The sequence below is a fragment of the Bombus pascuorum genome, chromosome 6, assembly GCF_905332965.1.
Source record: "Bombus pascuorum chromosome 6, iyBomPasc1.1, whole genome shotgun sequence".
In the NCBI taxonomy this organism is placed as follows: domain Eukaryota; kingdom Metazoa; phylum Arthropoda; class Insecta; order Hymenoptera; family Apidae; genus Bombus; species Bombus pascuorum.
Genome location: NC_083493.1, coordinates 16,914,594 through 16,928,025, shown reverse-complemented (window position 1 = coordinate 16,928,025; position 13,432 = coordinate 16,914,594). Strand labels below are relative to the sequence as shown.

General features: G+C 32.1%; 3 protein-coding genes across 10 annotated transcripts; 2 read left to right on the top strand and 1 right to left on the bottom strand.

Annotated features, from left to right (window-relative positions):
* Positions 1–78: 78 nt before the first annotated feature.
* On the top strand, positions 79–4,989 carry LOC132908295 (uncharacterized). 5 transcript variants are annotated; one of them, XM_060962192.1, is made up of 8 exons: positions 79–194; positions 1,097–1,511; positions 1,969–2,245; positions 2,371–2,511; positions 2,606–2,803; positions 2,893–3,072; positions 3,154–3,724; positions 3,847–4,989. In XM_060962192.1, exons 3-8 carry the CDS (start codon positions 2,045–2,047, stop codon positions 4,521–4,523), a joined length of 1,968 nt encoding a protein of 655 aa, XP_060818175.1. In that variant the 5' UTR covers positions 79–194; positions 1,097–1,511; positions 1,969–2,044; the 3' UTR covers positions 4,524–4,989. The 5 variants fall into 5 exon arrangements, with proteins under 5 accessions (XP_060818175.1, XP_060818173.1, XP_060818172.1 ...); XM_060962190.1 differs by lacking the exon at positions 1,097–1,511 and having other exon boundaries at positions 86–194; positions 3,154–3,314; positions 3,357–3,724; XM_060962193.1 differs by lacking the exon at positions 79–194 and having other exon boundaries at positions 925–1,254; positions 1,347–1,511.
* On the bottom strand, positions 4,829–7,766 carry LOC132908299 (GPI transamidase component PIG-T). 2 transcript variants are annotated; one of them, XM_060962200.1, is made up of 8 exons: positions 7,302–7,766; positions 6,870–7,047; positions 6,545–6,776; positions 6,307–6,474; positions 5,943–6,240; positions 5,716–5,868; positions 5,327–5,573; positions 4,829–5,237 (listed from the first exon to the last, which is right to left on the bottom strand). In XM_060962200.1, exons 1-8 carry the CDS (start codon positions 7,474–7,476, stop codon positions 4,982–4,984), a joined length of 1,707 nt encoding a protein of 568 aa, XP_060818183.1. In that variant the 5' UTR covers positions 7,477–7,766; the 3' UTR covers positions 4,829–4,981. The 2 variants fall into 2 exon arrangements, with proteins under 2 accessions (XP_060818183.1, XP_060818184.1); XM_060962201.1 differs by having other exon boundaries at positions 6,870–7,022; positions 7,302–7,466.
* A 170-nt stretch (positions 7,767–7,936) lies between these two features.
* On the top strand, positions 7,937–9,506 carry LOC132908303 (BLOC-1-related complex subunit 6). Of its 3 annotated transcripts, none has more exons than XM_060962205.1 (4): positions 7,937–8,230; positions 8,340–8,867; positions 8,967–9,127; positions 9,217–9,506. In XM_060962205.1, exons 1-4 carry the CDS (start codon positions 8,141–8,143, stop codon positions 9,266–9,268), a joined length of 831 nt encoding a protein of 276 aa, XP_060818188.1. In that variant the 5' UTR covers positions 7,937–8,140; the 3' UTR covers positions 9,269–9,506. The 3 variants fall into 3 exon arrangements, with proteins under 3 accessions (XP_060818188.1, XP_060818189.1, XP_060818191.1); XM_060962206.1 differs by having other exon boundaries at positions 7,937–8,235; XM_060962208.1 differs by lacking the exon at positions 9,217–9,506 and having other exon boundaries at positions 8,957–9,126.
* The last annotated feature ends 3,926 nt before the right edge of the window (positions 9,507–13,432 follow it).

Here is a 13,432-nt window from a genome sequence, read left to right as displayed (position 1 = left end):
ATCAAGTTATAGCAGAAAGGTTACATTTACACTAAGTATTTGTTAAATCATTAGTTCCTCACTAACATAATTTAAGAATCTGAATGTAAAATTAATATTGAATTTCTTGGTTCTCCTTTGCACTTGCGTAAAAGCTACTATATAATTTTTCAATTTACTGCGCTCTTTGAAACATACGTGTACATAATGTATAGGTATGAGACTCACTTACATATATATTAAAAACATACTTATTTATATACGTACATCTTAAATATTTAACATATAATTTATTCAGCTAATAATTTTTATTAAAAAGAAAAATTGAAAAATAGTGTTATTTTCCTTGTATATTATTCGTTAATTTTGTTTAGATATAAAATACTGTACAATTAAATAAATAACATAAATTATGAATTTACGAATTGTTCGAATAGCTCATTGAATGATAGTGAAAAAATGTTCATTATTAACAGATATTTAAAATTATCTGGAATGATCGTAGCCGAAACCACGTTCATATAAACACGTCTGAACATCTCTATACCGAAAGCATTGACGAAACTGTCTGCCTTTTGAGTCGAAAAAAGTCAAGGTGGAGGGTAAGAAAAGGTTTCGTTCTGTATATATGCAACATGTATATACATATATGCTTACATACATACGTGTACATATATAAATTCTATGAATGCTCAGACAGAGACAGAGACACGCCACTCATTTTATCTGTCTTACAGAACGAGACCTTCTCGTGCCTTCCATCTTGAACATTTTTCACTCAAAAGACGGACGGTTTTCCCTAGCGAATGTGACTGCCTATATGATCGTGACCAGAAACGATAGAGAGGAAGAACAACCACCGATAAATAGGGAATTTCAATAATTTCGAAATCTTCCTAAATCATTTATCGGTATTTTTGTTGCACATGTTGATGTGGCATTATTAGTAAAAAGAAAAATCGAAATAACAAGAAAGTAAAATAAAACCTAAAAAGGAATGCATTATGTAAGAAGTAAAATAATTTACAAATGATCATTAGTCACTGAGAATTAAGCTGATTCGTTCCGCCATTTTGAACTATACCGTGCTTTATCGTGGCAAAATATTCTGTTCAAGGAGGGAACCACGGAGGGAACTGTCAGTACATGTATACATACATCTGTAAATTCGTATTACGACGCGTGCCTTTCCACTTTCGAACCTCAATCGTCATTTTTACCACTTACATCACATCTGCCGATTTAAATAGTAAATTAACTTTTACAAAAGTACACGTAGGTTGCACATTTAAATCCGTATTCGTCTTAAGCTTTTTCAAATTTTAACAAATATTGCAAAGATAATGCGAGATGTATCTTCATTATAGCAGTTTTATCTTAAAATTATTCGATAATCTAGCTATTGTGCAACTTATATATTAAATTGCATACAAATTGTAATTTACAAATCAGTGATCAGGAAGATTTTTAATCGTGTGGAATATCAGTCTGAAAATACTGGAAGAAGAAAGATCTTTCGATCGTCTGAAAAGGTATTCGATTTCTAGCTGCAAATTTGTATTTTTTGTTTAAAAAACTAATTAATTTTTTGTATCTCTTAACACGTATATTGTATTCATTTTGTTCGATTTTCATTCTTATGATATATTTCATTATAATTAGATATAATATATATCTATATTTGATTATAATTAGATATTAATTATAATATCTACGACACAAGTTGGTATATGTAATGCTTCATGTCATTTATTTTCTAGTTTTCACAATTTCTAATTGTCAGAAGTACGCATACAAAATTGTTCAGTACTTTATGTATAAACAAAATTATGAACAGTACATATAAATACATCGATTTGTTTCTTGATTTTGTGAATAGATCTTAATTATAAATAAGAGAGTTTTATGTTCATCGCCTTTCTCCATTACTATTTTAATTCACAAAATAGATAACATCTGTAGCCTTCAAGACAATATTTTTGTATGCAGAATAAGCAGAAATGGAAAACAGCTGTATAACGGAAAATGTACCTTAAGTGAAAATAATGCAGATAGCTTTGAAAACATGAAATACTCAATGTTGCAAGAACAAGAATACGGGGTAGGTTTACCTCAAAATGTGTCCAGTGAAATGAACGAATGTGTGATGGTCGATACAAATCCTATGGAAATAGACAGCAGTTCTTTGGAGGAAGCTTCTGTGGTATCTAATCTTCCTCTTTTATTTGCCAATGGACATCCAACGTCATTGGAAAAAATTACTATGGTAAGAATATTACTTTTTATACTTGTACATTTAGAATGAATTTTAAGTAATCAGGTGGTAATGAAACTTATATTTTGTAGTAAATTATTAGTAGTGTAAGTATTATAAAAAATGTTCGATTTTAGGCACAATTAGAACGTTTTATTACATTCATGGTTAAATGCTCCTTGGGTCATGATACTAACGAAGTGATCAGTGAACCTAGGTGGTGGCCAAAAGAAGTTAAATTTTCAAATCCTTTAACAAGACCTAAAAGAGTAAACGATGTAAGTTAATTATCTCAGTAAAAATGTAATGATATAAGTAATTGTTTCCTCAATGGTAAAATATTTAACTATTAAAATGTATATTATATTTTAGAGCTGGATGGCCAATTTAAAAAAATTAGTATTCAGATGTTATACATACCATAGAAGTGAATATCTCTTACGTTTTTGCTCATATCTTGCACGGTACTCGCAAGAAGATCTACAATATGTTAATAATTGGGACTCTACAACAAGTTTGTATCACAAAAGTACTGGCAAGCTATTAGTAACATTTCGCAATGAAAATATGGTTTGTTCTTGTATTCACATCTTACTTTGCTTTGTATAATACTAAAAACTTTATAAAAAATAAATAAAGAAATTTTATTTTAATTACAGAATTATGATAGAACATGTGAAAGTCCACGAAAGAAGTTGTTATCTTGTAGAGGAGTAATTTCTTCCTATACGAAACAGCAACAGCAAGAGCATTCTGTTATGATGAATCATACACCAACAGGAGATATTTATCTATGTGATAATTGTGATGCGGAATTTATAGGCCTAGAGAAAATGAAGGTACACACATCAAATGTGTGTGTTTATATGAATTCTAATAGAAAAGATAAATGAAATTAATAGTAATTTTGTATACTATAGGAACATGAAAGTGTATGTTATGAACAAGAACATAACGGAAATAATTCTCGATCTACAACTCCGGACTTGTCGATTGTAGAGCCTGAATTAAGGCAAAACCAGTTCTTGGAATATTTTCACTTGTGTTCAGTGAAATCGGAATCAGAAGCGAAAGCGGAATCAGAAGCGAAAGTGGAATCAGAAACGAAAGCGGAATCAAAATCGAAATCAGTTGAAATTCACAATAATGCTACAGTTAATAATAACAGTAATATCATTAGCCGAACTTCCCGCCGTGTTCGAGGGTTTGTAAATTTTACAAGATGTCCGACTATTCCTTTTTCTTCTCCTGCTGGTATATTATTAGCTAAAAGGTCCAAGGCAATGACAGAAGAAACGCAACAAGAAAGGCTAGAAAGGATAGAAAGACACCTCATTGCTCCTGTCTTAAACAGCTCGTCTAAACCAAAGTGGTTGGAAGCAGATGTTGATAACGATAAATGGAGTGTTACATATAAACCAAATCGAGATAAACTGGCATGCGATTATGTGCATCAATATAAATTTGTAAATTCTGTTAAAAAGAAACCAAGTAAGTTCTTAATCTTTGGGGGAGTTTCATAGGGTTTCGTTTTCCTTATTTCTACGTTTTTTAAAATGTTATTATAATATGTTTTCTATGATATATATAAGAGCTGTTCTTTTCCTTTTTAGTGTTGAGCATACAATCACAGTTATTGTATGTTATTTGTCGACCTGCTTTTGTTATTCTAAATCGACTGACCCAGAAACAAATACATGATGTTAAACAAAATCAGCCAAAATATCAATGTCTTATTCAAAATGTTTCTATCGTAAGCAAGAAAATGATAACCCATAGTGAAGGAAAAACAAGACCAAATGTTCCTTCAAAACGTAAAGCTCCAAGTGACGAAAGTGACATAAACACGATAAAAGAAAATGTAGAAAAGGTAGTTGGCAATGAAGTTATCAATGTAGAATTAATTGATTTTGGAGGTAAAAGTTCTTCTGGCGAAAATAATACGACTACCACTCATTCAATTAAAGAGATCGCATCGTGTATAAGACCGTCGAAAGCGATTGCAGTGATCGATCTATGCTCTTCGGATGAGGAAGAAAATACATGTACTCCTGCATCTTCGAACGAAAATAAAGATTCAATGAATTGTTTATCTCATGATGTCAAAGATGTAACAGAATCATTCTTAGAAAAATTTTCTTCAACTAAATTTCAGTTGAAACATCAAAAATGCGAGTGGCTATCGGATAATATTTTAAATAACGATGTTGAAAATTATACAGACAAGTACCATAGTACAATGTTAAATACATTTACAAATTTATCCCCAATCCTTAGACCAGCACCATAAAATGATTATTCAGTATATAGTATTCATTGTATGCGTGTTATTACATTTATTACAATATTTATTATTTCACTTTTATATGATTTTAAAATGCGTAAAATAATGTTGCATCATAATGTTTTATTATTTGCAGTAAACAGTTAATTATTACAAAAATCTCTCAATTGTAAAGTAACAAACTCGGTATTTTCATTAAAGGGAAATGTCAAATGATATTTGTTATATAATAAAAAATAAGCCTACGCATTTTTATATATTATATACTATAGAAAAAGAAAAGAAGTTAAGGAAAAGAAATAAAATTGAGATGAATTGTTAATTTTCTTTATAATCAACTTCGTTAATGTACCTTATTGTAAGATTATTGTATTTGTATTTCTTTTCCATTTATATTTTAACAGACATTTTTGTCTTACTTAAAAATGCATATATATTTAAAATCAAATAATAAATTACACTTTTCATTCTTCTTTCTTTTTTGATTTAACGATTTTTTTCATTAAAGACGATAATAATTTTTCCTTCCAATCCATTTCAACACGTTTCAAAACTAATCTTTTAGTTGAAATGTTATGAAGTGGACCAAATGCTAGGGCAATTGCTGTACAGGCTAAACAAATTACATTGTACGGCATACTAAAATCAGGCGTCGGTAAACTAATTAGTAAAGATTCGGTTCTTAGCTGTACCAGATAGCCTTCTCTTGAAGCATTGAAACTGAAAATTTAATTATGCTTTAGCAAAACTTGAGTGTTAAATATTATACATATGTTGTAATATTAATTATTAATGTAGACATTTTTAACCTTGATGTTATGGTACTTCCATCGAGTGGTAACGCAGTATAATTTCTTGCAATTGGAAGTAATGCAGTGATTATTGCAGGACCCATGTAAAACCCATGATTTGCATCTGGCGGGTATTCTTGCCATTTAAGAAATGAATAATCCATTTCTATAGAAAATTTAGTTACTGATTGCGGTGGTAAACGTAAAATAAGTTCCAAATAGTAAGGACTTTTACGTTGCTTGCCTGGTACATAACGCTGTGTCACTATATACAAAATTTCAACAGATTAAGACAACAAAGAAAAGCTCATAGAAAGAAAAAAGAAAAATACGAATAATTACGATGAATATATCACTGCCTATGATGAATACAATGATATATGATATATGTGAATACAACTACTCACATGGTATAATATTTTTTGCCCCACAAGTTATTTTGACAGAATGTAAATATACTGGCAAGTACCATGGAATACTTTCTAATAAAATAATATCAAGTGTTTGCCAGTAATTATTGTAAATTTTTGTTACTAAACTACCTCTTTCTTGTCCATATCCTGCAGAAAACAATTTTTATTTTGCAATTGCACCCCATGTATGTACCTATTATAATTTAAGTAGTATTACAAACCAATGACATATCTATTTGCATATAGAATTGAAGGATAATTTAAACCAGCCGTACGAGTAGTATTACATAGAACTTCAATATTAAATATTCCTTTTGAAGAAAGCGATCTAATGTCATAAACAGCTATTTCATTTAATTGTCCTCCTCGAAGACTAACGATCTTCGCACTTGGAGTAGGTACTAACTCATAAACTTGATTAGTATTATTATTAGATATGTCAATATATACATTGCTTAATGTAGCAAGAGGGCATGCTCCTCTAATACCCATTCCAAAAAATTTCCGAATTGACCAATTCTGAAGAAAAATTCATATGAGTGCTACAAATTTCTTATAACATACAAAATTTTGTTAAAAATTTACCTGTGATACATCGGTTATTGTGTCATATATCAATGAAACAGACTGACGTAACTCTAATGATGTTTTAGTACAGATTGTGTTTGAGCATATAACTCGAAAATGTACTCCAATGGAATGATAGTTTGTATTGTGAATATAAGCAGAGTTTAATAAGGTTGCCAAGCCTTTCTATTAAAACATCATATATATCAGTATCTGTTACACAAAATAAATACAAGTCGCTATTTTTCACATATACCTTAGAATTACATGGCAATAATTTTTTAAATGGTGTTAAATTTTCAGTGCAGACTATTTCTTTTGGTAATGATGAATAGCGTAAATGACTAGAATTGATACTGTGATCTACTACCCCTGTAGGACGAAATGTAAATTCTGGAGACATACTGTTTGCAGGATTAACAAAATTCAAGGAAGCACAAAATAAGCCAGCTAGTGCATTTGTTAAACCTTTCCACTCATCATCAACGCTATAACAATAAAAAATAATTTTGTTATTAATATCATTCATATAATTTTTAAAGTAATACATTGTGTTTATTAAGTTCAAAGTGAAACTCTACTTATTAACATCTTTGTGGAACCATGAATATATTTCAGCACCAGGACCAGCATCATGATAAGGATATCCCCATTTTTGATAATTCCATAATCCTTTGGTTAATGTAAGATGTAATTCATTTACATTGTGACGACTTATAATTTCACCAAGTCCTCTTGGAAATAAATGAGAATGTTGGACTGAAATATTAACTTCTACTTGCATAAAAAAGGATTTTATATTTGATAACTTATATCTTGTAACTTACATGTTTTCTTTTTCTTTTTTTTAGTTTATTTTGGTTTTTACAATTTGTCCTAAAGGACATTTGGTAAAGTGTTATATCTCATTGGTAATAAAAAAAATAAAATAAAAATAAATATAGCATGTGGGTGGCTACCCCCAGCGGGGTGCCAACTTCGTGTTTGCTAAGTTATATCTTTTATGAACTTACATGTTGTTATGTCTTTTGTGGTTTCCCATACAGTAGTAAATTGAAAATATGCATAGACATGATTGCTTGGTAATGGTTTTAACATTAGTTCTTCATCAAAGAAATCATTTTGTGGAAACACACATTTCATCAGGGTGACAAGGATAAAAAATAATGGTATTTTAAAATGCATCATTATCAAATGATTTTGATATAGTTCAATTTAATATTGCTTTATCTGTAAAGTAATTTTCAAACATTTTATATCTGTTATAACAGAGAAAGATAAAGATTTAGATCAATAAACAATATCTGTCTTTTAGTACGCCGCATAAATCATATTTAATTCACTTGTGGGTAAATATGAAAATGATATAAACATGAGATAACATATTATGGTACATTATACCAAATGCTATTAAATCTTTCTTAATTTTCAGTCAACTAATTGGTTAATCGATTTCAGTCAAATATCGGTTGTTTAACATTTACAAATGACAACAGAGAGTATATAGCTATGAATTAACTAACCTGAAAATTCGTATTTATATCAATATGATATCAACGAATATAATTTTTCGTTTAAAGGCGAGTTTTCATTATTACAGAGGATTGAGATAATATACCGTAACTCTAATGAAACGTTTTTGAAACAGTTGTATAATTATTTCTTTATTTAAATTTATTTCTTAAATTTTAGGAGAAATTTGTTTCAAAAGAACTATCGTTTTAGTAGAAACGTCCTTTAAGGATCGATAATTGTGACAGTATTATTCCATTGTATCAATTGTGACGTACGTCAAATAAAAGGCACGTTTGTTTTATTATAAAGGGCTGGAAAAATAAATTGTTTTTTAAATATGGAATCAGAAGAAGGGGAAACATATCTCAAACAAGGAACGACAATACGTAGTGAAAAGAATGCAGCTATCGACTACGATGAAGACAGAGTAAGGTTAGAGTTAATGAATCCTGTGTAAAAAAAACTGTTATTTATATTTGCAAAATATGATTGATCGAAAAGGGCAATACTAGGGACATTAACTATAATTATTTCAGCTACATGAGATGACAGCGTCATATTCGGAAATATCATTCGATTCACAATCATCTCCACCCGTTTCGGAGTTAAGATCGCTGATCGATTCACCAGATATTGATGGAACAAAATTTTTAGATGGTAGCCTAGAGAAAATGAACGGAATTGGTGGTAGACCAGACCAGCTAAATTTAAGGCATAGAGAATCTAGTCCAATAGAGGACGACGATATAGATCCCCCAAGTTATCACAAAGCCATGGGATATTTGCAACTAGAGGGGACAGTAATGCAAGACGGTGATATGGTACTGTTTGTTGCGGAAGATTTAGAAAACAAAATTAAACTGTCAAGTCCTGTAACAAAAAAGGGAGAAACTCCATCTTTTCCGGGTTCTCGCAGTTCTACTCCCTGTTTGTATAGGCAAGCCTTAACGCCTCAGGTGCCTCTTCTTGATCATAATGTGTTAAACGAATTAGAGATGGAAGCGAGAAAAGTGGCCACCTCTGTTGATGCATTAACAGAAAATTTGGCAGCCATTTTGCATAGTGTAAATTATCTTTTCCAATTATATTTCTTCTTTTTTGCTTTGTGAAAATTTTTCCTTTCATTAAGTTTTCAAAGGGTTTTGCATAAAAGTTACTTTTAGGCATCTGCACTCACCGTAGGCTGTTTAGAAACATATAGGGATGCTGTTTGTAAAACATGCGATGCAGTGGATCACAACATTAAATCGATGTATCAGTTAATGGCAAAATGCGAAGAATTATCGAAATCAATGGGACCTGTATATAAGCTAGCAGAACAAATGCGAGTATTAGAGTATCTGTCTTTATATTTGTATTATGTATTCCATTTCTGTAATCATACTAACATTTATCCGTTTTCTCAACTTTTAGTAAAGAGATGAAAAGGATGTTGGAGCTATTTGAGAGTGCAATGAATCTGTAATTTATAAAGGGAAAAGATTTTAAGCTTTTACTCTAATATGTTTATGAGATTAGAGCTCTTGTCTGTTATAGATCATTTTGGATGTTGTCTCAATTTTCAAATTGTTTAGTTTGAAAAAACATATATTTGCTGAAATTCAACATTTGTTTCCTTTACACAAATATTATTACGTTGAATATATTGTCACAAATGGAATGCAGGAGTATTTATTTGATACAAATAAAAAGCTAGACAAATATGTTTATTTAATTATGATTTTGAGTGCCAGAGGCGTCTTTGATAATCTCCATTATCTACAATCGATACTTGAGTAACTATGAGAATCAACAACATGGTCCTGACTGCCTGCCAAATTTCTTGTGATTTTTAAATTATCTTGCATCTCAATTTAACCTTGATCAAATGCCGAGGATTCAGAATGACACGATTTCATCGACCTTTTATGAATCATAAAAAGACTTAAAATCATATTCGTATGATATTCTTTATTTAGTTTTAGAGAAAATTACTTTTGGGAAATGAATAATGCGAATGTTTCCTAACAATCTTTTCACTCGATACACTCGTCGAAAAATAAGAAAATAAATTCCCTTGTATCATAATCGTAAGAGATATGTAGTTCTTATTTTGAAGAGAAATACTGACTTTCAACAATAATGTTTTTTCATAATCTTGCATGTATCATAAAAATATTTATTGCAACGGATTTTATTATCCTAATGTACATAATTTAATTAAATGTTAGCAATGTTAATCAACCCTTTAAAACGTGTATTTTTTAACCTTTAAATATTAATTGATATTTCGAATATGATATACGCATAGTAGTCTTACAATTATCACATAGTACGAGATCGCAGTGATATAGTATCCGATAATGGTCCGAAAAGCAATATTCAGTGTTTTGCTTTTATGCTTTATACGTATTCAGTGAGCGCTTCTTCTCTTTCAACGTGACGAATAAAATTTACTACCACACGTCGCATTTTATATCTCTTTTATTTTTTAACGGTATATACAATGTAGGGAGGAAGTAATTCGCGTGGATTGCGAGGTTCAGTGGCGATCTATTGTAAATCAGAGCTGTAAATAACATTATCAAAAAGCAACAGTGGTAAATACGTCGCGACGCGCGCCTCATTTAACGTATTCGGTCGGTATAATTATTAAAGACAGAATGATTTTAATCCAGCTTGGAAAAAGAGTGGTGATAGCGGACAAACACCTCGTTAATTTATTCTCCTGGCCCGACGCCTATTGAGATCGCGGATAGGTGTGTATGTGTATCACTCTCGTACCGCTCTCTACAAACGTGCTCACGCGTTCGCTCTTTTGCACGTTTTGAATTCCCGTCGATGAACACCGATTCCTCCTCCTCCTCCTCTTCCTTTTCCTCTTTCTCAATCCTCTTCCCTATTTCACATTTCCACACGGCCTCAATGAAAGGGAGCACGTTCCTTAGACTATAAACGAAACGCTTGAATTACCAGTATATTTTCGATGTCATTACATGCCGTCGCGTATCAGTCACAGGTATTGCATTGTTGGTTTCCTCTTCTTTCAAAGAAGAAAGGAGACCCAGATCATATATCGTGCATTGATCATTAATATATCTCGATCGTTAAAGAAAAAGATATTACATATTTCGTTGAGTCGATCGTATATCGCGATTGCGACGATTTAAAGTTATTTCATTTGTATTTACATCTACATATCTATACTTTAATATAATTTAGGTTATATTTCTCAAGTATCGTTTCGATAGAATTACGTATTCTTTATCGAGAATGCAGTTCGATTTGTTTATCGTGGTTAGGTTGGATATTTTCGTTCACGTTGTATACTATGGATGTTCTAATTGTAAGATTAGAGACATAACGAATTATATTTCATCCTTCTTTTGTCTTTTTTTTTTTTTGTAAGAAACAAGAACTAAATGAGAAATTGATATTTGAAAATGTGGCATATCTAAGGAGTGGGTGCGCGAAGTGTGATCGACTCGCAATCAGTCGAGTACGAAATTGAGGAAGGAGAAAAAGAATGAAGAAAAGGAGAAAGGAGAAGAAAGAGGAAGAATAGGGAAGGATGGACAAGGAAAGCAAAAATGCTTGGCAGATCACAGACAGCCTAATTAAAAGGCTCGCCGTCACGCAGAATTTTCTTTCTTTCGTTTCAACGAGAGCAGCTAACGGTAAAATCTCAGGAAGCCGGCATCTCTCTTCCCTTTTGTCCTGTCTTTAACCCTGTCTCGCATACGTATCTATGAACATCCGTTCGTGGTTGCTTGGTAATGAGTCGCAGGTATCTTCTTTCGAAACGTTGTTGCCCTTTCTTACAGAAATGAAGAGAAAAGGAAACATACGTATATCTACATTCATATATACGTATGTATATTACACGTATACTAATGCGCAAAAGTATACACATTGCACACACACAATATATAGATTGGAGATGCTTTGATATTTGCCTACATATGTATCGTGCTGTTTGTAATTTGTTTTAACTATTATATCTATGCTGTAACTATCTATGTTGTTCGGTATAACCTATTCTTTTGTTGTTACAGGCTGGTAACCAATTTTTAACAATTCCCTTTCTTCTTCGAAACTAACTTTTCTTTCATGAAAAAGTATTTCTTTTCTTCCTATGTTTTATAGCATTTGCTTTCAATCATATAAATCGGTTTGTTCGTTTACGCAACCACTGTGTTGTTTTCGGGAATGAACTGAACCGAACCATCGTAAAATCCTATTCCGTGAAAGACAAAGTTTAAAGAACCTTCAAGAACTGGCCAATTAAATTGCGATTCGCAAATTAACTTTGGTAATTATGAGTGGGCTTCGAGAGCAGTGCGGTGAGGAAGGGTTGGAGAGTTGGGATTACAAACGAGACGGCGCCGCGGGAACTTGGTAACTTTTCAGTCGCTTTTTATACAACTTTTCTTGTTAAGATCGTGATTATGAATTTTCTATTTGATCACCTCTTCATAAGCTAGCGACGTATTTATTTTGTGGTTTCTTGTCAAGACTACGCGCGAATTTGTGATTGACCAAAAACGTGACAATATTACAGATTAGAGAAGGGAGAATAGAGGGCGCAGAGAATTGTACCACTGAAGTATATTTATCGTACAAACAGTAAACGAATGAACAAAAGTTAATAAAAGTAAAATTAAAAATATATTACGAGGGATTTTGTTTGTATTTATATTTTGAAAATGGAATGTATTAGCGCGGATATTTATATTTTTGAGAATGCAAAGATATAGAATGTACTAAAAAATTTGTTGCGTTCGTTAAATATCACGAGTAGTATCGTATTTCGAACATTTTACTATTTTTATATCTTCCTTACATTTTGTGTATTTTTGCATTTAAAAATTTGTTTATAGATGCATAAACATCCATTAAATATAATACGACGATGATCTTTATCACGTAACTTTTATGTATCCACAAGATCGCTTATCGAAGTTCCGTGTTTCCAGTTGCAACTAATCAAAAAGCGTTGCATTGAAAAAATTGAAACGGAAATTGATTAAACGAAAGAAACATTAGTACGAATCGTGATAAGTCTATTGTAAGATTCGATGGAATGGAACGGAAACATAAGAAGAAACACGAAGTACACGATAGGTATCGTTAAAAGGAAGAGCTATCGGTGTCTGTGCATACCTACGCTATCGCAACGGTAGCGTTGCAAACGGTAGTTTTGGATAATCAGCATTTGTGTAACTCTCTTTTGCTCTTTGTGTCATTCGTCCGTTTCCACGAGTCGAGGTATGTATGTATCTCATTCCATTCCATTCCGTTCCGTTCAATCCCGTCGCGTCCGTTTCTCCTGAAACCATTTCTCTCCTTTTCTCTTCACTCCATTTCGCCGCGCTCCGCTCTGCTCCACTCCACTTCACTCCACTCCACTCCACTCCTCTGCACGCCGTTCAACTCCCTCTAACAGTTGCAACCAGTGTGACTATGGTCTCCGACGGCCGGTCGCGGCGGTCGCTCATCCTTTTACTCGTCTCTGTCTAACGCGATGAAAACTATTCTCCCCTCTGCCTCGCACTTTCTTCATCCCTTCTCCGTCGCGATAGTATACCTCGGTCTCTTTTCATCGTACACTCGAGACACGCCTCCCACTCGTGGCGCGCGACTGCCGTTG

Bases quoted from the DNA above. Each gene is read 5' to 3' on its own strand.
- LOC132908295 (XM_060962189.1), top strand. The intron at 2,512-2,605 runs GTAAGTTAATTA...ATTATATTTTAG, and splicing joins GACCTAAAAGAGTAAACGAT to AGCTGGATGGCCAATTTAAA. The intron at 3,073-3,153 runs GTACACACATCA...TGTATACTATAG, and splicing joins TAGGCCTAGAGAAAATGAAG to GAACATGAAAGTGTATGTTA.
- LOC132908299 (XM_060962200.1), bottom strand. From the start codon at position 7,476: ATGATGCATTTTAAAATACCATTATTTTTTATCCTTGTCACCCTGATG. The intron at 6,475-6,544 runs GTATATGTGAAA...ATGTTTTAATAG, and splicing joins TATTGCCATGTAATTCTAAG to AAAGGCTTGGCAACCTTATT. The intron at 6,241-6,306 runs GTAAATTTTTAA...ATTTTTCTTCAG, and splicing joins CAATAACCGATGTATCACAG to AATTGGTCAATTCGGAAATT.
- LOC132908303 (XM_060962205.1), top strand. From the start codon at position 8,141: ATGGAATCAGAAGAAGGGGAAACATATCTCAAACAAGGAACGACAATA. The intron at 8,868-8,966 runs GTAAATTATCTT...AGTTACTTTTAG, and splicing joins TGGCAGCCATTTTGCATAGT to GCATCTGCACTCACCGTAGG. The intron at 9,128-9,216 runs GCGAGTATTAGA...CTCAACTTTTAG, and splicing joins TATAAGCTAGCAGAACAAAT to TAAAGAGATGAAAAGGATGT.